Source organism: Neofelis nebulosa, chromosome 7, assembly GCF_028018385.1.
Source record: "Neofelis nebulosa isolate mNeoNeb1 chromosome 7, mNeoNeb1.pri, whole genome shotgun sequence".
Taxonomy (NCBI): Eukaryota; Metazoa; Chordata; class Mammalia; order Carnivora; family Felidae; genus Neofelis; species Neofelis nebulosa.
Genome location: NC_080788.1, coordinates 137,471,041 through 137,498,174, shown reverse-complemented (window position 1 = coordinate 137,498,174; position 27,134 = coordinate 137,471,041). Strand labels below are relative to the sequence as shown.

The 27,134-nt window shown below is 37.3% G+C and overlaps 1 protein-coding gene across 22 annotated transcripts in view; it reads right to left on the bottom strand.

Moving 5' to 3' along the window:
• The window catches only part of UNC79 (unc-79 homolog, NALCN channel complex subunit), a 270,421-nt gene that overhangs the window by 213,832 nt on the left and 29,455 nt on the right, over positions 1–27,134 (bottom strand). For 12 of the 22 annotated variants that reach the window (XM_058740144.1, XM_058740139.1, XM_058740142.1 and 9 more), the window contains 4 exons: positions 13,318–13,438; positions 7,558–7,575; positions 5,758–6,062; positions 2,263–2,433 (listed from right to left, as the gene is read on the bottom strand). The exons of 1 other annotated variant lie outside the window; for it this stretch is intronic. In XM_058740144.1, coding sequence (XP_058596127.1) covers positions 2,263–2,433; positions 5,758–6,062; positions 7,558–7,575; positions 13,318–13,438 — 615 coding nt within the window. Of the gene's footprint in view, positions 1–2,262; positions 2,434–5,757; positions 6,063–7,557; positions 7,576–13,317; positions 13,439–14,197; positions 15,505–27,134 lie in introns of those variants that run through there. 9 more of the 22 variants (XM_058740150.1, XM_058740130.1, XM_058740136.1 and 6 more) reach the window with 5 other exon arrangements.

The window sequence follows — 27,134 nt, the reverse complement described above, 5'->3', positions numbered from 1 at the left end:
TCAAAAATAAATAAACATTAAAAAAAAAATTAAAAGAAAAAGACATGAAACTATAATTCCCTAGCTAAAATTAAGCTTAACTATAAAATAAGTAATGTAGCTTAAAGGTACCTATGTTTGCCACTATTGTTACATAGCAACCACTTTAATAAGATGATAAGCACATAAAATTAAAAATGGTGAAAAATGGTCACTAGGAATCGAATGTGACCAATAAAGGTATTTTAATGGCACAAAAGTTTAGGGAAGGAGAGCAGTAAACTAACACTTAGTGAACACCTGGCATTGAGCCAGCCAGCACCTTACCAACTTCTAGGTGAATCATCTCTGTTATCACAACCACCCAGGCAACTATTATGATTATTCTTCTTACATAGGTAAGAAACAGAAAGGTTAGGTAACTTGCCTAGGGCCACACAACTAGTTCGGCAGAAGAGTTGTGATTTAAATCTACATCTGTTTGGCTCCTAAATCCACAATCTTTTCAGGTTATCCGCTGAAGTATAGATTGATTCATAATCTAATTCTTTTTTTTTTTAAGAGAGAGAGAGAGAGAGCATGCAAGAGCAGGGGAGAGGGGCAGAGGGAGAGAGAGAGAGAGATTATCTTAAGTAGGTGCCACTCTCAGCCCAGAGCCCAATGCAGGGCTCGATCCCACGACCCTGGGATCACGACCTGAGCCAAAATCAAGAGTAAGACATTCAATTGACTGAGCCACCCAAGCACCCCCTGTAATCCATTTCTTTACAAAATACTTTAGAAGGATTCTGATCATAAAAACCAACCCAATTTGGCTTTTTCTCTCTGCTCTCATGTGTGGAAAGCCTATTAGAATTAATCTGCAACACTTCTCCAAAGAAGACATCCAGATGGCCAACCGACACATGAAAAAATGCTCAACATCACTCATCATCAGGGAAATACAAATCAAAACCACCATGAGATACCACCTCACCCCTGTCAGAATGGCTAACATTAACAACTCAGGCAACAACAGATGTTGCTGAGGATGCAGAGAAGGAGGATCTCTTTTGCATTGTTGGTGGGAATGCAAGCTGGTGCAGCCACTCTGGAAAACAGTATGGAGGTTCCTCAAAAAACTAAAAATAGAACTACCTTACGACCCAGCAATTGCACTACTAGGCATTTATCCACGGGATACAGATGTGCTGTTTCGAAGGGACACAGGCACCCCCATGTTTATAGCAGCACTATCAACAATAGCCAAAGTATGGAAAGAGCCCAAATGTCCCTTGATGGATGAATGGATAAAGAAAATGTGGTATATCTATACAATGGAGTATTACTCGGCAATCAAAAAGAAGGAAATCTTGCCATTTGCAACTACGTGGATGGAACTGGAGGCTATTATGCTCCAGTGAGCATAGTGAAACAGAATTCAAATCAGCTCCACATTTATAACAAACTTGCACATGAGTTGCGAGCCTTTTTTCAAAGAGTTTTCATACGTATTGATTCACTTTATCATCACAACATCCCTGTGATGGGAAGTTAATGCTAGCATCATTCTGGAGATGAGGCATCAACCATGTGAGATGCCTAACACCACACAGCACATTTACAAGTGAAGCTGAAACTAGGATCTATATGTCCTGACACTGTCTATTGCTCTTCCCATCACAACCTTCTGCCTTCAGGTGCAAAAGATAAGAATTTCCATACCTGAGGCAGCACTTTCTCCATACTTTTTTCTTAAGTTACACAAAATACCATAGTTTCTATGTCAGTAATAGCCTATGCCTTGATGTTTTCTTCCTACTCTATAAGATCAAATTATGCAAGTAAAACAATTCTAAGGTATAATCATCATTCATTTCTTTGATTCTCTCCATAATCATCATGCTGAAATGACAATTTAAATCACAGCACATGTGGGGCGCCTGGGTGGCGCAGTCGGTTAGGCGTCCGACTTCAGCCAGGTCACGATCTCGCGGTCCGTGAGTTCGAGCCCCGCGTCAGGCTCTGGGCTGATGGCTCGGAGCCTGGAGCCTGTTTCTGATTCTGTGTCTCCCTCTCTCTCTGCCCCTCCCCCGTTCATGCTCTGTCTCTCTCTGTCCCAAAAAATAAATAAAAAATGTTGAAAAAATAAAAAATAAAAGATAAAAAAAAATAAATCACAGCACATGTATATAGCAAGTGATTTCATTATAATCTTGAAAATCTATAGCCTAAAACAGTGCAAGCAAATTCCATTCGTACAATATGTTAAAAGAATCTAGTATTAGGTAAGATTGAACTTACATATAGCCATTGGTAGAAAAGATGTGCTAAGATATTCAATAATATCCTTGTGCAGAAATGGAGGAAAGGTAGCTAACGTTGATATCATCGTGTAGGGCAAAGTACTCAGAATATCATCATTGAGAAAGGGTAGCAAACATGTAGTTGTATAAAATATCGACTGTCCAAGATCTACAAAACAAAAGTGAGTAATCAGTCACTGAATATTTTGCCATTTAACAAAATATGCTAATTCTATATTTTTAGTTCTTATGAACTGGCTTAAATTGAAAACAGCTTTGCTCCCTTCTTATTAAGAGCTCTGAAACATAATGCTCAGTAGAGTGCACAGACAGTATATTTGTTCAATAAATGACTGGTGAATAACTGCATTAAGAAATATAAATATCAATTTCATGAGCTTTTCCTCAACCCTCTATCAATCTTCAGTAACACTGGGTATTCCTATTATTCCTTGATTTTAGAAACTAAGCACTTTCCACGTGATCATGAATCCTAAAATGTTGTCTAGCATTCTTACCATCATTACATTTTACACAAAGTAACTGTGGCACAAAGATGTTACATTATTTACCCAACGGAAGTTTTAGCAAAGTCAAGGGCAGGACCGGAAATAAAGCCAGGCTATCCCTGCCCCATCAACCAAAAAGCACAGTCTTCCTACATCTGGAGTGTTGAGCAATGAGGGAACATGCATCTTCCAGTACAGCAGCATATTCCGCAGGTGCCAAAGAAAGGAAGCTGTAAATTGATGTTGTGTGGCCCTGTGCATTCAGTTATCAATCATCACAGAAGGATGTACTACCTAGTGGTAATCTTCCTATCAACATCTTTAAATGGGGAGAGGAAGAGTACCTACCTCACTTCTAGAAGGACTGTTAAGAGGCTTAAATGAGATTAATATAGAGTGCTTAACACAGCACATAATGTGTGCTCCACAAGTATGGCCATTGTTAAATATAATAATAGTGTTACTATTATTACCTGCACAAGGAGCAAAAATAAAGGACATTCAAAAAAACCATAACTATTTAGCTTTAGAATGCATGTACACCAAATCCCAATATACTGAATATATCTTTCTGTTTTTAAGTAGGCTTCATGCCCAGCGCAGAGCCCAACACAGGGCTTGAACTCACACCCCTGAGATCAAGACCTGAGCTGAGACCAAGAGTTGGGTGTTTAACTGACTGAGCCACTCAGACACCTCTACTGAATATATCTTTTGATACTTCTGGATCTCCCAATTTGTGTGTCATCAGTCAGGACTTGACAAGGAAGATGTGGATCACTTTCCTGTCCACTATAAAAGAAAATTATTGGGTTTGTTTGTTTCGCAGCAGATTTACCTTCTTAGTGCAATTTTGATGCCTAATGTTATTTCCAACTATCATGGAATTAACCTGCCATCTCAACAAGCACATCAACTGACAACAGAGAGGATGAGGCCACCTGCACGCTGGTGAGTGAGGGTCAGTCAACCTTGGCCTCAAGCTGATAAGACGTAAAATTCATAGGTTGTTTTACTAAGAATTAAATGAGGCTGTGCATAAAGGACACCTTAGCTGCATTGTAACGTAGTTACAGAACATTAGTGCTGAAAGGGGCCTGAGAGCCAATCTGGAATATCTTTCAAGTGAGGAAACTGAGGCCCGGAGAAGGAAAGTGAGGGTCCAAGATCGCCTGACAGCTGGTAGCTGAACTGTGTCAAGAATGCAGCTCTCACCAGTGCACAGCCCTTCCCCCTGTGGAGACACCGCCTCGAGCCCTGGAACGGTAGTTCACACGCTCAGTACACAAAAGAGTCACCCAGAGGGCTCAGTAAAAATTTGGATCCCCAGGACACACCCCTCAGCGATTCTTATTCCTAAATCCCAGTGTGGGACCCAGAATTCCATATTCAAACTCCCTCAGTGATTCCAGTGTTGTTAGGAAACACTGCTGAACTGCTTTTTTTTACCTCTAAGGGAGAGTCTAGTTTTTTCCTCTCTTCTAAGAACAGAGAACACAGTCTACAGATAACAGTGAAGAGTAAAGTCACAACATAGTTGTAGGTAAAAAGCAAATACATAAATCATTCCCCCTGAAATTGTTGTAATTTAACACAGTTAAATTGCAGTTAAATGGATTGTGAGTTATCAAACTGAATGCTTTTTATCTTAATAAAGGGGTTCTAACACAGTGGCCCAGCCCAGGACCAGGCAGGTCTACAGTGACCTCAGGACAGGTTGTCACAAAGGAAAAGTACTGATGAGACCACCACCACAGTAAGCTCTGGCAGTCTTATGTTCAGAGAGTCATCTCTTTGAAATTCTGAGTGGGTACAGGGATCACAGTAAAAGTGACTGGGCTCAAAACAACTACAAAGTTACACAACAAGCAAATTTACAAATTTCTACATTTTTTTATATTCACTATAATACAGAACTGTAAATATAAGAAAAAAAAACAAATTCAACAATCATTATTTCATCATTTTTAAGAAAGTAGGTTTTTTTAAATTTTTTAATTAGGAACACATCTTAATAAACCATTAAACATTCTCTTAGGAGAGTTAGCTGCAAGTAAAGGGCGAAATAACTCCCACAACTCACTCATTTCCCAAATTCCAGTTTCTCTATACAGTGAAACTTTGGGTATCGTACTTCCAGAGACCAAATTATCAGTGTTTTCAAGTTAAAATGCCGTTTTAATCAATGTTTTAAACATTCACTCTCTGGAAAAATCCCTTTTCTTACTCCATGGTTTTCCATTTGATTCTCACAAATATAATACTGAATAGTTAAACAAGAGATACTGTACTCCTTTTTATGGGTTAGAAAATGGTAAGCAAGTGAGATAATGACATTGGCTAAAACACACTGTGGAAAGGGAAAGCGTTAGGCAAAGAAGCATGCTCTTAGGTCACTGTCCCGAAGCACCCCTAATAGTGTGTAGTATATGCCACATACAGCTTATAGCAGCACCATATATCATACCGACCGCCAACACTTTGTAATAATAACTAGTGATCGCTGGTTAAATTTGGAAGAGTTCTTAGAGATTTATTCTTATCGAACCTCCCGGATTTAAAAGACAGGAAAAGTAAGTCCCAGGGAGATTCTGTGATTTGCCGCAAAAAATCACAGGATTAGTCAGTGGATTTGACGTGCCCTTCAGGCTCCATCTCTTACATTTTATGGGGGGCAGGTTTCTAAATCTTAGCCCACAAATCATAATTCCAACAAGCACCTCCATGATAAGCAGGTAAATTCCCATTACAGCTCTACTCGTCCTTTCAGCCCATTCCCCTCCAAATGTAGGCCGACCTGGGTAACATCCCTCTGGTCATAAATGAGCGAAAAATGACAGGATGGGAAAAGCCATAATTAAGTTTCCATATAAGAAGGGCTTTAGCCACACCAAGACCTTTTAAGCAATTTATTACAGTAACAACAGTCTCCAGCATCCATAAACATACACATACATTCTCAAAGATTTTGATTAAATGCTCACCGTGTTGGCCGTGCTGGAGTAAAGGAACTAGATCCAGAAGAGTCACCAAAGTCACGTAGAGGCCTTGATAGTCCAAAGAAGGGTAGTCTGACAAGTGAGCATCACGACTTTGCAGGCCGCGTTCAGAGGGAGCATCTCGCAGGACGCTGTAAAGGAGGGAGCGAGTAACAGTAGGGTTGATGGAACTGACCTGCGGTCTTAGAGATGGGGTGAGTGGGAATGGCACAGGAAAAAGACACATGGTCATGGGCACTGTCAAATTGGAGGCATCTTGGTTTTCCTTCTTCCCTGTGCGGGACAAAATGCTGTTGGGGGGACAAGGAAAAAAAAGAGACAACAAAGACACAAAGAACAGCACATTACATTGAAATGACACTCTAAAACAAATAATAAAACTCCAGATATATCCCACATAAGATGCAATTGCCACACCAGCAGTGTCTACACATCGAGTAGGGGTCACATAGCTTCGTGCTCAGAAATACCAATAACGCACGGTTTCTTTCGTGGAAATTGCATTGCATCTCATGTGTTATCTGGTTAGTAAGGAGCAAAAATATAAAAATGCATGTTTCAGTGCCAAACCCATGTTTTACAGTTTATCGGTTTGGTGAAGGAGAGGTTTCCTCGAAGGAAAAACAATGGTTTCATCTAATGAATTAGGGCTTTTATACTAATTAAAACAAGCTTTCAAGGCAAAAGAAGTTTTCAGCTAGACTGTCTTAATCGGGTAAACAAAAACCTGCAAAATATAGGTATGGCACTTGCAGAAACATGTTTTAGCAAAGAATAAACATGTGTGTTTATTAAGAAAGTCTTAAAAATCACATGTTTATTGCATCAAAATAATGTCTATATGTATATTATGATACTGTTTCATGACATTCTATCAGTATCATTTGAGATAATGAAGTTTAAACAGGCATATGAATTTAGAAATAATACATATTTCTAAAATGTTAGCTAAACTACATTGGAAAAGCTATAAAATAATATATAGTAGATGGTCCGTAGCATATGTTTGTGAACTAATGATAATGGTTATTTATGTGTGTTTTTTTTAATTTTGCATGTTGGGGAGGAAACATTTTATTTTATGAATACAAACATTGGTTTATTAAATAGTTACCTTCAAAATTCTAAAGACTAGGCAAGCAGTATCTGCCATATAGCTGCACATCATACAATAGTATCTTATATATTACTGCTGCTACTTACGTTATTATTCAACAAAACTCACTAAAAACTAAAGGAAAGATCATTTAGAAAGTTAAAAAAAAAGTTTAATGGGAATAAAAATAAACTCTAGAAATAAACTAGCTTTCTTTTAGCCTTCATTTTTAAATAAAAGCCTTTTAGTAAAAGCGATAAAGCAGAAAACTTGTTAATTTAAAAATAGAAGAAATAACTGCTTGGCCAGATGTTTTAAGTTTTTAAAATTAGGTTTACTATTTATCATCAAAGACAGTAGTTATACATTATAATGATAATCTCTGCTGCGCTTACAAAGTGCTTTTATATAGTACACTTATATGTGAATCAAAATAGATAACAATTTATAAATGTTTCATTACATAAAAATAACCTTGTTTTACACTTACTCTATGTGCATCAAACATTACTAAGTTCTTAGTTAATGATATTACATTTACAATTTTACAGTGGTGTGAAGAATTGGTTAGTGTCGAGCATGCTTGCTATTTCAAATTGACATTTATTTTTATTTACTCTTAGTGCAAAATATGTTACAATGTAAGAAAAATGACTACATGCTTTTTATTTTCCATGTGCCTAATTTACCTCGATTTCCTTTGTCTTCTGTTACCCAATGTCCAGGGAAAAACAATTAATAATAATAAAGATAATTTCAGAATAGTTATGTAATACTTCTTAGCAAGAAATAACTTAAGATTTAGTGTTGTTGTTTTTTTTTTTACTTTTAAAGGGATTAAATTAACCTTTTTTGTGTGTGATGTATTTATCTTAAAGTAAGATACATATACTTTATACTTTACAATGGGATAATATCAACATTCCAGTACCATCAGATTTTCCATCAGACTTTATAGTTTCCTCATATAACTTGATTATTCCTAAATGTACCACCTTTAAATGTTATGTTCTTGATAAGCCCAGTCACCAAAAATCTATTTGAATCCTGGAGGGTTCTATCCCACTGAAAATTCCTTTAGAATCATAATGGATATAAGTTAGAAATACTATTTCCCAAATTTCAGTCCTAAGTTAACCCTACTACCTACATCTTTTCAAAATTACAAGATGTGGATCTTCTAGAAGTGGTATAGAAAAACAACATTTTGCCTTAGAGAATAAAATTAGCTACATATCATATATTAATGCTATCCTTTAAATTAAGTACCGTTCTGTCATCAACTTTTCCTTGGTGGGGGAAATATAGCACATTATTTTTTTCGAGTATACTTCAGTATTGTTCCAAAGTTGGATATAATTTAAGACACTAGTCAAATCAACTTTGGAGACTCCATTTTGATATTTTTCCCTTCCTGTATATGTGGGGTTCCCAAATGATAGCAGCAACAAGTTCATACATGCAGGGAGGGAGAATGTCAGCATTGAAACAGTAAAACTTCTCTCTCACTGCCTCTAGATTTAATAAGTAGGTGAGGTTGAGGAAAAAAATGGCTGAAATGAATTATCCATGAAACCAGTTTTAAATTACCATTCATGTTTCAATGTAAGGAAATGTTTTCATTTGTGGTAAAACTTAAGAAGGGCTCATGAATCAATGTACAATGCATTGTGATTTTATGATGTTTTGTGAAGTTTATTCAGAAAAAAAAAAAAAAAAAAAACTTACTTCCCCAACCAAACTGTCTAACTCGGGAATGATAAAACCATCTACCCCATCTAAAATTCTTTCCCAGAGGACTATACACCCAACCAAAAAGAACATTAAGAATGCCCTGCTCAGAAGAGTTTGACCCAGCAACCAACTTTACACCTTTCCTTTTCCCTCCTGAGATCCTCTTTAGCAAATGTTTACTTCCAACATCAAGAGGAACCAAGAGAAGAAGACCCCTGTGGGTATGGAGAAAGATGAAAAGTTGCCCTGAGGTATTTATAGCACATAAAAATAATACATCAAATAAACGTTCTATAAGCTTATAAATTTTGACATCTTAGTTGAATCTATACACTAAATAAAATTTACTTTATCATGCGATACTCTAAAGCTACTCTGTGGACTTCAAATCAGTCATTGGAAGGTCTGTTTTCTTCCTAAGCAAGTAAAAATTACAATTCAACTAAGCTTATTGAACTGAGACTAGAATCCCTTTTAAAAAACATATCAAACATTTTCTAAAGAGTTAGCAGCAAGTAGTTTTCCCCAAACATAATGATTGTTAAAAAGATTTTATGCGCAAGCAGCTGGAATGGCACCAGAAGAGAGATCTGGGGGAAGGAATTCCAAAAGACAGCATGACATAGGAAGACTGGAAACCTTTAAATATTCTGCCAGGTAAGAGGCAAGATCCTTAAAGAAGAACTTAGATATTTTAAATATGGCCCCAGAATGCTTTCAATGTAAAATGGACAGACTCCTCTGTAGCAATGAGGGGGGGATTAAACTAGATGATCTTCATAGTTCCTTTTAATACTAAAAGCAAACAAAAACTAAACTCTGAAGTTGTGTGTAAATTGTGTGCCTGTTCCCATACTTAGGTCCCTACTAAATTAAAATGAGTACAAGTTAGCACTCAGACAAAATTTTACCCAGTACCCCAGGTCACTGCTAGATGAAATAATGCTCTAGAAGGGTTACTGCAATGGATAAAATCTGGACCAAAGTCAACTCAATTCAACAGATATTTGTTGACCCTCTTCTAAGGACCAAACTCTGCTCTAGGCTCAAGGGTCAGTAAGCTGAATACCCCGTAAGACTCATCTTCTACTAACCTAAAATTTAGGGAACCCCCATGAACTACAATGTGAGTCTAATTAAGAGCTAAGTGAACAGATGTGGACTATTCAACCACTGATATAGTTAATTACGGTAACACATAATCTCTCCTCTCCTGTGGATTAAATTAATTGAAGTTAAACACCTAGGCTAATCTCTGCCTTTGGGAATATGTACAAAGTCTACTGAAATCAGTAAGAGTCACATGCCACACATGAATACCAGAGGACTATTCCTCTAAAAATGCAATTCTGACTCAAATGAAGCTGCTGGTACTTCAAGCTGCAGATTTTACTCAAAATAATAATGATTTTAATTTCCTTGAGAATATCCAAATAGACAGAGGGTTACTCTGTGAGAATTCGTCTCTAATTCTTTCTTCTTGTTTCTTTCCAAGAATCTGCATTCTGAAAGCAAGAAGTGCTTCTGAATGTAAAAGTAGTTTAAAATGAAAGGGAGCCAACTTGTTAGTGAGTAGAAACTTTTACTGTCAATAATCTTGGACACCAAATACCTAGACCATCTTATCTGTCTTGAATTTTCTAATAGCATAAAGAAAATTAAGAAATATATAGAAAAAATTAATACAGAACTTACAACTATTGTCCTACATTGGACCAAACTATGACCACTTTCACTGTTGATATATATATATCCATAATAATAATATTTATAAGTTCTATATTTCCAATAAACAAAAGAAATTAAAGAATTTTGCGTTGGGTTTTGTGGGGTTGTTGTCGGGGTTTTGTTTTTTTTTTTTTTTTAATTTTTTTTTTCAACGTTTTTTATTTATTTTTGGGACAGAGAGAGACAGAGCATGAACGGGGGAGGGGCAGAGAGAGAGGGAGACACAGAATCGGAAGCAGGCTCCAGGCTCTGAGCCATCAGCCCAGAGCCCGACGCGGGGCTCGAACTCACGGACCGCGAGATCATGACCTGGCTGAAGTCGGACGCTTAACCGACTGCGCCACCCAGGCGCCCCCTTTTTTTTTTTTTTTTTTTTTTTTTAATTTTTTTTTTTTTTTTTGGTCGGGGGTTTTTTTGGTGTTTTTATTTATTTTTGATTTTTGCTTTTTATTTTTTTAATGCTGAGGTAGGCAAAAAGAAGAAAGAAATTGCTTTGGGTTCAGCCCAAGAGTTGAAACCTCTAAGCACTGAAGTTCAGCCTGTGACATGTTATGTTTCTTACTGTTTTCTTTCTTCTTCCTACTTCATGTGAGTGTGTCCTATAGGCTATCAACTCTGCTCTGACTTACTACCCACAACAAATTGCTAAGTGAGAGACAGCTAAAGCATCTGGGAATTAAAACACTATCCAGATCGCCTCAAGTACAGCTCAATTTAACTTCCAAAAAGTTGGCAAATCTTTGCACTAAGCACTGTCTTTCCTCCCTTAATCTCCAGGAAAACCAAAACTATGCCAAGAACTCATAATGGATGCTGGTATTCCCAAAGGCCAAACCCAAGTATTTACTAAAAGAAGTGTCTTTGCACCATGATAACTAGTAATATGAGGGAGAAGCAATAGAGTGTAATTATTGAGAGTATGCTGTGGATTAAAACCACCAGGGTCAAAGCCAGGTTCCAACGCTGACTAGATAGGTGACTGAGCAATTTCTTTCACTGCTTTACGCTTTAGTTTCATTATCTGTAAAATAGGTATAATACTACATTTATTTCATATAATTATTATAAGGGATTAAATGAGATGACATGTATAGTTCTTAGAACAGTGTTTGACACATATAATTACTAGTATTATCATACAATATTGCTATGATAATGGTAGTTATTGTTAATACTACCATTAGAAGCAGCTGCTGATATTGTCTCCCTTGAAAATGGTGGAACTTAAGAAACACAACAGATGAACATAGGGTAAGAGAAGGAAAAATAAGATAAAAACAGAGTGAGGCAAACCTTAAGAGACTCTTAAATACAGAGAAAAACTGAGCACTGCTGGAGGGGAGGGGAAGGGGGCATGGGCTAAATGGATGTTGGGCATTAAGGAGGGCACTTGGATTCTACTCCTGAAACCAATACTACACTGCATGTTAACTAACTTGAATCTACATAAATAAATTTTAAAAAGAAAATGGATTCAGCTCAATGGCACAGAATCTTCTCCAACAGCTACTTGAACAAACTACCTTAACACCAGTTTTATCATTAAAATGCTATGAACCATGATCATATCCTAATAATCCATGGCTCAAGAAAATGGAAACTTCATGTCTTGCAAACATGACTTCAGTATCCTAAATTTCCAAACTTTCTGACACAATGACTAAGACTTAAGCAGTAGGCTTCAAAGTGCCAACAAATGCCACGGGTTCGTTGCAAAGTGAATTCAGAATCTGCTTGCTACCGAAAAAACGCCTCCCACTTTGAGAACTTCCAGAATTTGTGATAAAGGACAATGTTTCCCGTTGAGAACCCTGACCTCAAAGACAAAAGGAGAATTCAAAAGAGCAGGATCAGATGCTTGTATATCAATATAAACAAACTGATTATTTCAATGAACACTGAGCAAATAATCCCACTGCAATTTGAAAAGAAGGGAAATCGCCTCTACTTACTAAGCAAGTATGAAATCTATGAATCTGATACACAGAATCCCTTTAATACAGAATAGGGACACCAAGTGTTCTAAAGAAGACAAGATACTCCAAAGAATAAGAAGAACAAAGATCAGGGCTGTAGAAGATGAGCAGCTGACTTAAACGCGTGAAACTTCTTTCTACAAAGCATTCAGACTGCCAAAGGCTCGCCTTGGACAAGCGGGGACTCCAGGGCAACTACACTCAGTCGGAATTGGCGTTCCCTCCCTAATACCTGTCTCACAAAAATGTTGCTGTTACACAGCAAAAAGAAATAGTAGCAAGTCAAGTTGTGTGTTTCCAATATCAGATTTGGAGTGAGAAGATCATGGTAATGGGGAGACCAAGCCTTAGAATGTAATGGAAAGTGAAGCGTTCTCCTTTATTCTTCAGTGTTATTTCCCAAACAACGGAGTCTTTACTTGAAAGGCTCCCCTTGTTTTTCCTAAAGAGAACTATGAAGTAGATAGGTCCCTCCTGTCTCCGTCTTATAGTAAAAGCATCCAGGATTTGTTTTTCATTCCTCGTCCTCCTCAGAATTTCCACATCAATTGTAAAGCACGTTGAACGCTTGAAGTGTTGCACAGATTGTTATTACCATACATTATACTTCAAGAAACAGGAAATACTATTGATGAACCTAAAACACTACTTAATTCTGATTTTCTTTAAGACCGTGTTTCTTATTAATTTTAGCAATGTAAATTCTCCTGTCAATCTCATTCTATATTAATGCCAGACATATAACCTTTATCACTGTATAAATCTCTTGAAAAGACGTAAAGTGGAGGAAAGCAGGCGGTAGCCATGCAACCCTTTTTTTTTTTTTTTCAGTTAGGCCTGTGAGCTGACCTGCTATATACACCCAGAGAACTTGAGTCCAGACTCTTCTGGCAGAGCACTAGAAAACATAAGGCCCTTCAAAACTTTCAGTGCGATAAAAGTTTAGGTCCCAATCAATTCAGCAAAACTACCTAATAATTCTTTTGAAGTAGAGGATATTTTAAAGCTTACCTTAACAAGGTCTGAGAAAAGTATTTCAGGGTGTTTGCAATATCTGTTCCTGAAGGTACAGGATAAATGTTGTGAAGAACCCGGTTATGATATTCCTGTAAGTACCGGATCTTGGAAGCAACTAGATAAAAGCAAAACAAAAAAAAAAAAAAAAAAAGAAAGAAAAATTATCTTGTAATATGTATTAGGTACACAGCTTGTTGGGTTTTCTTTTAATGATTAGATACAGGAATTTAATTAGTATTTTAAGGAAAATATGCTGAATTTTATTGGAATGCCATGATAGAAACAATTTAAAAGATCTTTAATTTCTTATAATTGTATCCAGCACACAATTTTTTTTAAGTTATCTGGCTTAATATCCTATTCACAAATCTTCCATAACTTTTTTTATCACTAAGAAAGGCAATGCTCCAAATCATTGTATAATCACCCCCAAGTTAGCTTATTATCAAAATAATAATAGATATAAATCTCTGCCACCAGAGAATTATATTTAAGACTGCTTAACTAAAACTGAAGGAGAAAACTCAAAGGTCTTTCAACAATACTCCAAAAATCCTGAAATATAGGGAATCCGTTGCACAATGGCATCAGTCAAAATCAGATTTTTAATTCAATGTGATCATAAAAGCACGTAGTGTGTTTACTGAATGTTTGAACTGTGAGAATACGTTAAGAGGAGAGTAACTTGGTGAGTGTTGAGTAAGAATATAATGACTGGATAGTAATAAAAATATGAAAAATAAATGTCACATTTTTCCTTCCAAGGAGTTTCATAAATTAGAAAACTTCCTAATAGCTTTTCTGAGCAGAGCTGCTCAGATCTTCTCAAGATGCAGGAGGGACTCAATGGGCTTGTTTACCCTCCTAGACCTACCTGGAGTCACCAGCATTGTCCACATTCCTGACCTGACCTTTGACCTGGCTGCAGTGAATGGCCCAGTGCTAGTCATTCCTCTTTGCAAATCCCAAGGGGCCATGGTGATCACCGTCTCTCAGGTCTCCTCTTCCACAGAGCTCTCAACACTGTCCATTTGTCCTTTCAATCTTTAAGGCTACCAAGGGAGCCTTTTAGGTGGTATGGCTCACTGTCAGCAGTTAACAGAAGACATATCAAGTCCTGGAGAAGCAAGGTCTTGCTGTTCCCAACAGCCCATGGAAACAAACTCCTGGATGCAATTCTAACTGAAATGCTGGCGTAAGCAACTTAAAAAAAGTCATATGCTTTTGACAGGCGAAGAATCACAGAATGATGAAATAGAACTGGAGGGACCTTAGCGACCTTTTCTCATAACCATTTCATTTTAAAGATAGGGAAAATGAGGCACATAGGTAGTCAATGGCAGAGGTAGACCAGAATTTATACCCCTAGTTCCCAACCTGTGTTCCTTCCACTAGGACATACTCTAGATTACGAATCTGAAATGAAGTCAGTATGCAGATAGTGGGTGTTTGTTGCATGATATCAAAGCAATTTTTAGCTGCTATTAGGCTAACCATTGATTCTAAATCCCACACATACCACTGATCAAATTTGCCTTTCCTCCCCCCTTCTAATCTGCACTAATCCCATAATATAGTTATCATTTCCCACAAACAGAAGTCTAGATTGCAGATAATAATACCTTGAGTTTGTATAGCACATCACCTCTGAAGAAAGCAACAAGTTTATAGCCGTTGTCTCAATGAACCCCATAAATGTTTGGTTGTAAATAACTGTTTTCCTGAGATGAGGTAAAAAGAAGGGATACTTGAAAATGTTTCAATTACATAATCTACAAAAACCCATTTTCTTCTCAGTGTTTTTGATCTGCTGTTAACCACCTTTGAAAAAAATCACATTACTGGGAACCTCCCCGCCCATTAATACATAGTTCCAAGTCCCAAATATTTGAGGTATGTTCTAGCTAGCGTATGTTCTCAGCTCACCTACCACCACAGGAGTGCTCTGTTACTGTGATTTTTCACAAGCTTTAATATTCAGCAGGTTTCTGTCAAGTATTTCAGGGACACCATTAACCATCCTATCACCTAAAGAAAGGTGTTGATGGTGTCAACTGTGGACAATAAACTCATGGGAAGAGAAAAGCCATAGATCCCAAACTCGATGTTTGCTTGTAATTCAAGAGCTACAAAACCATCACTACACAACAAAAATAAGCATTTAGAACCATGAGTGAAATGAATGGATATTCTTTTTATAGTTCCTTTTGTTAAAATGCAGCAACGGCTCCTTTCAACAGGTATCCAAACATGCAAGGGAAAGCAGAGACAAGAATCATTCCCTTCTTTGAGAAGTGATTTTAATATTTTACCAATGTCACATTGCATTGTCTTTATTTACTTACCTGTTTATGTTTTGTATATCAGGTTGTAAGTTTCTTGAGGGCAGAAACTGTATCTTACTCCTGTCTCTATACCAAGCCTAACACACTGCCTGACACTCAGTAAAAACTCAATATATTTGCAGGATAAATGAACAAATGAATTATTACCTTAATAATACCCCTTACCAATTGGGGGCTTTTTTTTTTTTTTTTTGCATATATACATCTGTGACTCCCACACTAGATTGTTGACTCTTTTTTACCCTAGTGCCGGACATCTAGTAGATACTCAATAAATAACTGATGAGTGAAGATGATAACAGGGAAGAAAGAAAGAGGGGGAGAGAAAGAAGCACAAAGAGAGTGGTGAGTAATCATGAAAGACAACTTGTAGAACCTGTTGGAAAATGTTCAAGCTAAATTCTGCATTGGTGAAATGCAACAAATTCTTAGCAATCATAGATTTATTTAACTTTCATGTTTTCAACTATTTGAGAACATCCAGAAGGTCCCTGACATACAGTAATGTGTAATTATGCTGAGGATGTGAACAGAATGCATTTACATTTCAACTTTGTACACAAAAAAAATGGTCATGTAGCTGGTTATTAAGCCTATGTGAGCAACCAGCAGCCTCGCTGCAGCACTGAGTTCTTACTCTTTACTCCAATCATTTACCAGAATATTGTATAGAACCTCAGATAATTGAGATATAAACAAACGATCTCCAAGCTCAACTGACTGTAAGACTGTAAGACTACCTTTTTGTAGTAAGCTCCTATCCACCCTCTTCAATCACTGTTTCATCCCTCTCCACGTTCTTCAAAACTCCCCCACACCTACTCTTTTCCTTACAGTTTTAAGGAAACAGAAGTCATCTGTTACAGACTGCATTGTGCCCCCCACACACACACATAGGTTGAAGGCTTGATGTCAAAATGTGACTATTTGGAAATAAGGCCTTTAAAATGGTGAGTAAGTAAAAATTAGACCCTTGGAGTAGGCTTTGATCCAGTCTGACAAGTGCCCTTATAAAGAGAGGACATTAGGACACAGGAGAGACACCAGGGATACATGTGCACAGAGAAAAGGCCATGTGAGGACAGGGAGACAGTAGCCATCTGCAAGCCAAGGAGACGGGCCTCGGGAGAAACCAAACCTGCCGACACCTTGATCTTGGACTTCTGGCCCCCAGGAGAGCGAGAAAATTAATTTCTGTTGTTTACACCACCTGGTTTGTGGGAATTTGTGATGGCAGCCCTAGGAAACCAACTAATACACCACCATAGAGGAAATCCTCCAATAGTATAAGCCAGAGCTAAGGGTCTAAGCTCTGAAATCAAACACTTCTGGATTAAGACTTTGGTTCTACTTCTACTTAACTCCTGTTTCCTCATCTGTAAAATAGGGATAATCATAGCAACCTCATGGGGTTACTGTGAATAGTAATCACTTACTGTGCCAACCACTTAGCATAGTACCTAGTACAAACTCAACACAGAGTAGACAGCAAAGCCTACTTACATCTCCTTTCTTGTTCCAATCAAACATCATCAATCAGACCACTAGTACTCTCCCTCCCACTAAGTCATGGCCATAAGCATTCAAATAAATTCTAGAATCTCCCTTGTTAAAGGGAAACAAAAACTCTCTCCCTTGACCTGACATTCCCCTCCAGCACTGGCCTCTCTCTTCAGAGCCAAGATTATAAAGAGTTGTGTACACTCTCTCATTTCTCCATCATCTCCAATTCTTGGACTCACTCCTGTCAGGCTTCCACCACCACCACTGCCCTGAATCCCCCTTTCCCACCATCATCTGGAGCCTCCATGTTGCCACATCCAATGGGCACTTTACCGTCATCATTTTCCTGGATGTTTTAGCCCATTCCATACAGCCAATCTCTTCCTCCTTGATACACCCCCATGGGCTTCCCAGAAACCCCACATTCTAGTCTTCCCCCTTACTGCTCCAGTGCAGCCCCTCACTGAGCTCCACTACTTCCTCCATTACTTGATGTTTAATGTGAGAATTCCTCAGGGCTCAGGCCTAGATTCTCTGTTCCTCTGTCTCCATATTCTATCCACAGGCAATCCCACCCATCCATAGAGCCTGCAGCACGATCTATGCCAACTACTCTTAAATTTCTATCTCCATCCCAGATGGGTAGCTCTTCTGAGTAACATACCTCATCAATTCAATTTCTCTACTTAGGAATCTTACAGATATCACAAAGGCAAACATGTTCCACACTGAACACTGAACACTTATCTCACCCTTTACCCGCCCCCCAAAAAAACCTATTCCACCATCTATACAATCTACTAAGTCACTCCAACAAAGTATTCTGAGAATCATCCTGACAGCTCCTTTTCCCTCTCCCTCACACCCTTAATCCAACCTGTCACTAAATCCTGTCAATGCATAATATACCTCCAAAATATACCTCCAATCTCTCTTCTGTTCTTTATCTTCATGATCGTTACTGGGCACCATCACCTCCCCATCAATTGTGAAAGCCCCTTATTCATCTTCCTGGATCTCTCTTGCCTCTCTCCAGCTCTTTCTCCTCAGAGCAGTCAAAGAGATTTTTCTAAAATATAAACTATCTCAGGGGCACCTGGGTGGCTCAGTCAGCTAAGCATCTGACTCTTGATTTCAGCTCAAACACTTCAGCTCAGGTCATGATCTCGCAGTTTGTAAGTTTGAGCCCTTCATCAGGCTCTGTGCTGACAGTGCAGAGCCTGCTTGGGATTCTCTCTGCCCCACCCCCATGCACTCACATGTATGTACACACACACTCTCTCTCTCTCTCTCTCTCAACATAAATAAACTTTAAATAAATAAATAAATAAATAAATAAATAAATAAATAAAATATAAACTATTTCACGCAAATCCTTCAGTGGCTTCCCATTGCCCTCAGAACAAAATCTAAAATCCTTAACATATTATACCAGGTCCCTACCTACCTTCCAACTTTGCATCATACCTTACCAGTCAGACATACTGACTCTTGCTCCAGTTTTTTGAACTGGCAAAGCTACTTTTTGCCTAAAAACCTTTATATGTACTTGTCCCTCTTCCTACAATGCTTTTCTCTCCATGTTTGTCTGGCTAACTACTACTTCTACTTCAAGGCTGACTTAAAATATCACTTCCTAATGGAGGTCTTCTCTGACTTCCCTGTCTAAACTGATTCCCTTTCCTCCACCTTCATTTTGCTCTGTCATCATACCCTATGCTTTTTTTCCCCATAGTAGTTAACACAATTTTTAACACATATTTTGGTGATTTTTTTATTGTCTCTTCCAAGTGGACAATAGGCTCCAAGAACTAGGTCTTTTGTTCTCTATTATATATCCCTGAGTGCCCAAGGAATGCTGAATTTGCTGGGTCCCAGAAAAGATGAAAGGAAAGAAGGGAGGGAGAGGGACAGTGGCTTTTCCCAGTGGTTAAACTCTATTTCTTTATGAAAATAGCCAAGAAAGCCAACTGTTAAAGTTGTGATAAAAATAAAGAAAACACAGAAAGGAATCTGAGAAAGTGATGAATTTTATCCAGGTGTATGCAAGTCTAATATCTGCTCTGCTCCTAGCCCCACCATTCGCTAGAAGCTTTGCTACATGTGGAGAGAAACATCCACAAGGGCAAAATTCAGGCATTCATTTTAGGCATATACAAATACTTCAACAAAATTAAGATCATATAGTACATAAGTTTTAAATCATTTTTTCTTTAAATCTTAAGTATTTTCCTATGTCACTAAGTATTTTTAATAACAACCCATTCCTATTTTTAAATTTGTATCAATCTATGCTTATTACCATAAAAGTAAAAAATTCATATTAAGTTCAATGAAGAAATAAAAATTAACTAAAGGCGCCCTATTCAGAGATAACTATACTTAACATTCTGGTGTATTATCCTTCCGGGAAATTTTCTTTGCATAAACTCAATTTACAAAATTGGGATTATTCTGTAGCTTTAGAATCTGTTTTCCTCATTTTCTATATCAGAAATACATTCCTACATCATCACTTTAATGTAAGTACATTTTATTTATGCAAGTAAATTGTAATTTATGTCACCGATCATCTATCTGTAAGATTTGGGGCTATTTTTCATTATTCTATTCAATGCTGCAAAGAATATCCTTTCAAACATGTGCACACATCTTCAGCTATCTCCTTAGAATACATTTTTAGTCACAGAATTGCTGACTCAGACAAGAAATACTCATTTTAAAGCTTTTCATAGGAATTAAGACATTTTCCTTCAGAAAGACTGTTTCTCTTTATATACCAGTCATGCACATATGAATAATAATGAACAATGTTTATTGAATGTCCACTATTTATCAGGTGCTCCATACACATTATTTTTTAATCTTCACAATAATATTATGGAGTGATTATTATCATTTCCATTTAATGTTGACTAAACCAGGGTGCTTGGGTGCCTCAGTCAGTTAGGCATCCAATTCTTGATTTTGGCTAAGGTCATGATCTCACACTTTGTGAGTTTGAGCCCCAGGTCAGGCTCTGCACTGACAGTGTAGAGACTGCTTCAGATTCTCTGTCTCCCTCTCTGTCTGCCCCTCCCCTGCTCATGCTCTCTCTCTCTCTCTCTTAAAAATAAATAAACATTAAAAATAAATAAATAAGGTTGAATAAACCAAAGCTCAAGCATAACTGACTCACCCAAAACACAAAACTAGTAAGTGGCAGATAGTTTCCTGGCTAGAAGCCAGGCTTCTCCTTCAGGCCACACTGTTCTTTAATTATTCTTACGAGCTTAATAATATTTAATTTCATGATATGGCAGGAAATATTGATATTTCCCCTATTTAACTATTTGAGGATTGTGTTGTTTCCAGTAATTCATTAAGGAACACTGCAGTGAGCAGATGGAATATTAAAACTAAATGAGTTTTACTTTTGTTTTTAGAAAACACAAACTGATACTTGTTTACTTCATTGGTACCACAATTTTCTTCTTGAAAAATCAAATCCTGTTAATCCTTCAAGGCCCATCTTAAGAGTCACACCATTCATGACTGGTTGACTCTAGACATTATTACCATCTCCCTTTTCTGACTGACTGCTCAGAGCACTCATTATCTGCCTCAAAAATTTTGTCACTTCATTATATAAATTTATCACTAATAATAAACTGGTCCAGATGGTTCTAAATTAGTTTCATGTTTGCAAATACAGTAACCCTAACAATACCTTAATACCTTTGAGGATATAACTGTCTTATATACCATTTGTAATTCCCTTAGAATTTGTCACACTGCTAGGTACATAAGAGATGATTAAAATGTTTAACACATTTCATCTTTAAAATGCGATGTGATGTTTAACACAGTGGTTAACATGAATTAAAGTTTAAATGTCACCTTTGTTATATCCTATTAATACTCTCTAAATAAATTCTTTAAAACACTAATGACATTTATGCAAATAAATAATTTCTAGATAAAAATGTGTTAATATAAAATGTAAATAGTGGAGGTTTACTCAGTTTTCCTGTGTCTCTTGTGTGAACACAGAACATAAGAATGCAGCCCAGCTGATATCTTGATTGTAGCTGGTGAGACTGAAGCACAGAACATAGCTTCACCACATGAAGACTCCTGAAAAACTCAAACTGTGAGCTTCCTTCAACAAGCAAACCAAAATGTACCTAGGATCTAGCTTCGTTTACTTTTTTGTTTTGTTTTTAATTTCTAATTCTTATTTTTTTATTTTATTAATTTTTTTCTTCCTCCAAAATGACAAAATGAAGGAATTCACCCCAAAATAAAGAACAGGAAGAAATGACAGACAGGGGCTTAATCAACACAGATATAAGCAAGATGTCTGAACTAGAATTTAGAACCACGACAATAAGAATACTAGCTAGGGTTGAAAAAAGCATAGACTCCCTTTCTGTGGAGGTAAAATAAATAAAATCTAGTCAGGACAAAATTAAAAATGCTATAACCAAGATGCAATCTCGAATGAATGTTGTGATGGCAAGGATGGACAAAGCAGAGCAGCGAATCAGCGATATAGAATATAAAATTATGGAGAATAATTAAGCAAAAAAAAGAGGGAAACAAAAGCAAAAGAACATGACACAAGACTTGGAGAACTCATGACTATTAAAAAGGAATAACATCCAAATCGTAGGAGTCCCAGAAGATGAAGAGAGGAAATGGAACAGAAGGTTTATGTGAGCAAATTATAACAGAAAACTGCCAATCTGGGGAAGGACACAGACATCAAAATCCAAGAGGCACAGAGAAATCCCATCAGACTGAACAAAAACCAACCATCAACAAGGCATATCATAGTCAAATTCACAAAACACACAGACAGGAAAGGAAAGAATTAGGAAAGCAGCAAGGAAAAAAAGTCCTTAACCTATAAGGACGACAGATCAGGTTCGCAGCAGACCTATCCACAGAAACTTGGCAGGCCCAAAGGAGTGGCTGGATATATTCAATGTGCTGAATCAGAAAAACATGCAGCCAAGAATTCTTTATCCAGCAAGGCTGTCATTCAAAATAGAAGGAAAGATAAAGAATTTCCCAGATAAACAAAAACTAAAGGAGTTCATGAGCACTACACCAGTCCTGAAGAAATCTTCAGGGGGACTCTTTGAGTGGATAAAAGACAAAAGAAAACAAAAAAGACCAAAAGCAACAAACTAGGAAGGACTGGAGAACATGACCAGAAACACCAACTCTACAGGCAATGCAATGGCACTAAATTCATATCTTTCAGAATGCACTCTAAATGTCAATGGACTAAATGTTCCAATCAAAAGACATAGGGTATCAGAATGGATAACAAAGTAAGACCCATCTGCATGCTCCTTACAAGAGACTCATTTTAGACCTAAAGACACCTGCAGATTGAAAGGGGATGGAGAACCATTTATCATGCTAACGGCTGTCAAAAGAAAGCTAGAGTAGCCATATTTATATCAGACCAACTAGATTTTAGAATAAAGACTGTAACAAGAGATGAAGAAGGGCATTATATCATAATTAAGGGGTCTATCCATCAAGAAGATCTAACAATTATAAATATTTATGCCCCCAACATGAGCGCACAAATATATAAATAAAATAACTACAAACATAAAGAAACTCATTGATAATACTACCATAATAATAGGGGACTTCAACATCCCACTTACAACAATGGACAGATCATGTAAACAGAAAATCAACAAGGAAACAATGGCTTTGAATGACACATTGGACTGGGTGGACTTAACAGATGTATTCAGAACATTTCATCCTAAAACAACAGAATACACATTCTTCTCGAGTGCACATAGAACATTCTCCAGAATACATCACAGACTGGGTCACAATCCAGCCCTCAACAAGTACAAAAAGATCGAGGTCATACCTTGCATATTTTCAGACCACAACACTTTGAAACTCAAAATCAACCACATGAAAGAATTTGGAAAGATCATGAATACTTGGAGATTAAAGAACATCCTACTAAAGAATGAATGGGTTAACCAAGAAATTAAAAAGGAAATCTAAAAGTACATGGAAGCCAATGAAAATGATAACACCACAGCACAAAACCTCTGGGACACAGCAAAGGCAGTCATAAGAGGGAAGTATATAGCAATCCAGGCCTTACTAAAGAAGGAATAAAGGTCTCAAATACACAACCTAACGCTGTACCTAAAAGAGCTGGGGAAAGGACAGCAAATAAACCCCAAAACCAGCAGAAGAAGGGAAATAATAAAGATTATAGTAGAAATCAATGATATCGAAATAAAAGAAAAATATCAATGAAACCAGGAGCTGCTTCTTTAAAAGAATTAACAAAATTGGTAAACTCTAGCCAGATCGATCAAAAAGAAAAAGGAAAGGACCCAAATAAAAAAAATCAAGAATGAAAGAGGAGAGATTACAACCAACACTACAGAAATACAAACAATAATAAAGGAATATTATGAGCCATTATATGCCAACAAATTGGGCAATCTGGAGGAAATGGACAAATTCCTAGAAACATATAAACTACCAAAACTGAAACAGGAAGAAATAGAAAATTTGAACAGACCCATAACCAGTAAAGAAATTGAATCACTAATCAAAATTGTCCCAACAAACAAGAATTCAGGGCTGGATGGCTTCCAGGGGAATTCTACCAAAGATTTGAAGAAGAGTTAACACCTATTCTTTTGAAGCTGTTCCAAAAATAGAAATGGAAGGAAAACTTCCAAAGTTATTCTACGAGGCTAGCATTACCTTGATTCCAAAACCAGACAAAGACCTCACTAAAAAGGAGAACTACAGACCAATTTCCCTGATGAATATGGATGCAAAAATTCTCAACAAGATACTAGCAAACTGGATCCAACAATACACTAAATACGTTCACCACAATCAAGTGGGATTCATTCCTGGGCTTCAGGGCTAGTTCGATATATGAAAATCAATCAGTGTGATACATTACATTAATAAAAGAAAGGATAAGGACCACATGATCCTCTCAATAGATGCAGAAAAAGGCATCTGACAAAATACAGCATCCTTTCTCAATAAAAACCCTCCGGAAAGTCGGGATAGAAGGATCAAACCTCAAGATCATAAAGGCCATATCTGAAAGACCCACAGCTAATAATAAGGAGGACACTTGTTGGGATGAGCACTGGGTGTAATTTGTAAGTGATGAATCACTAAATTCTATTCCTGAAATTATTATTATACTATATGTTAACTAACTTGGATTTAAATTTTTAAAAATAACAAAGGCTTAAAAAATGTAAATAGTGCAGAAATTTTTTCATAATTTATTTTCCTCCCATCTCTCATATTTTCCTCCCAACTCCAAATAATCATTTCCCTTGATATATTCCAAAATATTTATAGGTTCTTCATTATCATTTGCAAAATTTACTCATTTTTTCTTCAAGTGGACCACTCATTTTCCTTCTCATGACTTGAACCCTAAACATTCTGGGTAACTGTCTTGGAGTTGTCACAATGTCCTGCAGACAGCTCTGAGATGCAGTGTGAGTTCCCACCTACACCAACGTGTGACCTCAAGCAAATCACTTAATATCTCCGAGCCTCAGGGGTTCTTGTTTGTCTGTTTTGATTTGTTCTGTTCTGGTTTTGCCAAATGAGAAATTAAAATAGTATTTCCCCCATATTCTTTATAAGCTGGTTATTAATGTTATAGACTTGAAAGCATATACCCTAATTCCATCTTAATTTTTATTGGTTTCTTCTGCTGCTACATAAAGTCCAAGACTTTATGGATTTGCTGTCATTGTTCCCTTTTAAACTAGTCATCTTCTTTTCAGCTAAGCTTTCACTGAGAAATGATAGACATAAATAAAGAGGTCTGGACATACTTTACAAATTTGGAGTACTATAAATATTTACCACAATGGTTGAAGTAAAAAAGTATGCCTCATACCTTTTTCATTTCTTCTCATAATTAGAGGATCAGTAAAGAATCAGACATCCTTCTTAATCACCTTGCATATCTTAAGAGATGACTTTTTTGTCTCCCAGGTCCTTAAGATTCTACTTTTTTTTTTAATTTTTTAATTACATTTATTTATTTTTGAGAGACAGAGTGAGACACAGCACAAGCGCGGTAGGGGCAGAGAGAGAAGGAGACACAGAATCCAAAGCAGGCTCCAGGCTCTGAGCTGTCAGCACAGAGCCCAACGCAGGGCTCGAACCCACAACCGTGAGATCACGACCTGAGCTGAAGTCAGACACTTAACCAACAGAGCCACCCAGGCGCCCCAATTAAGATTCTACTTGTTGGTCCAATTGGTTCTATCTAGAAATCAGCTCTAAAATCTACTCTCTTCTCTAACTGCACTGACATCACCTTAATTTAAGCCTGCAAAAGCTCTTTCCGAGATTATTGCTGTGATATCCAGACTGAAACCCTTAAGAACCCTTTTTCACATGATCTTCCAGAGTGATGGTTCTAAAATGCAAATCTTCCTCATTTCCTGCTGGTTGAAATCCAAGCAATTAGCTAGAAGAGTCCAACATGAACAGATCCCTGTTCATCTGTCAAGCTTCAACTGTCTCTTCCATATGTATCACAGTGTAGCCATAATGACTTGCAAAAATCCCAATTCATATTGCTCTTACCCTTCCATAGTTTTGTACACTATTGTCTCTGCAGGAATGCAATCCATACTTGTCTGCCTGGCCAACTCCTAATAATCTTCAAAGCTCAGTTGTAACCACTTCCGCTATAGATAACTAACCCACCCTACCACAAGATACATCTCTTTGGTGCTTTCATAGCACACAAGGCTTCCCTCTATCACAGCACTTACCACTATATTCTATAATCATTAACTCATTCACTGTCTCCTCACTAGGCTATCAGGTCCTTGAGATCAGAAACTGTCTCTTTCATTTTTGCATTCCCAGAATTTAGTAAGTATCTGGTTCTAAATAAATGTCTGATGAACAAGAATGAATGAATGAATTCATATATCACATGATTCTTGGTAGCAAAGCTGTTTCAAATTTATATGCCTTTCATGGGCTGGTTTTGGATCTTGGATATGACACTAATTCCCTCTACCTCTTCTTCCTATTTCTTGTAGGAAGGACAATTTATATCACAAGAACTACTGTATCACCTTCTTCCACAGTCCCCAGTTCCACCACTAGCCATCTTGGGGATCTTGTTGAAAGTTGACTAAAGGGCTGAGGATGTACTTGTGTCTACACAGATGGAGAGAGAGAGCAAAAAATTACCTACTCCAAGAGTCAAGAGGAACAGACAGAAAGCCCCGCTCTAAAAATTTAACAGTGTGAGAAACCAGGCATGACCTTATAGTCATAGGACAATATGTGCCCCATTCTCACCTGACCAGCTCAAGGAACAGAATCAGGGCAGAGGAATATAAATAGTCCTTATCCTCTGAGTCAGTCTCAACTGAAGACTAGAGCTATGTACCCCCAGGTTCAGGAAAGTGAGATACCCTCCATTGAAGCATACCCTTAGGAAGGATAATTGGCAAAAATAATTTCAGGAGAAGTAGAAAATATACAGGGCTTGGCACAGCTAAAATTGGTCCTAATCTATTCAGAATGAATTAGGGTCACTTCCTCCACTACATAAGGACCATAGAGAACTTCTGAGGGCAGAGGTGCCAGGCTACCCCATTTGAAGACACAACTTGAAGCTCTGATATTGGTAAAGAAGTCAAGCTGAGGGAACTTTGGTTGGGAATAAGGCTCTACCAACAGACCAGAATTTAGAGTCTTGTCTACTGCCCACTGAGCCTAAATTCAGCTCGTTGCACTTGAAAGTCCTCCTTGAATTTAATGTCTGTCTATCCTTTATTTTCATGTGGAGTTTGGGGTGATGGAGTTAGGCTTTGGTCTTTTTATTTGTTTACCTTTTACTATGGAGACTGTAAATACGTAATAGTAGAAAGAAAAGTAAAACAAAGCCTTGTACCCAACACT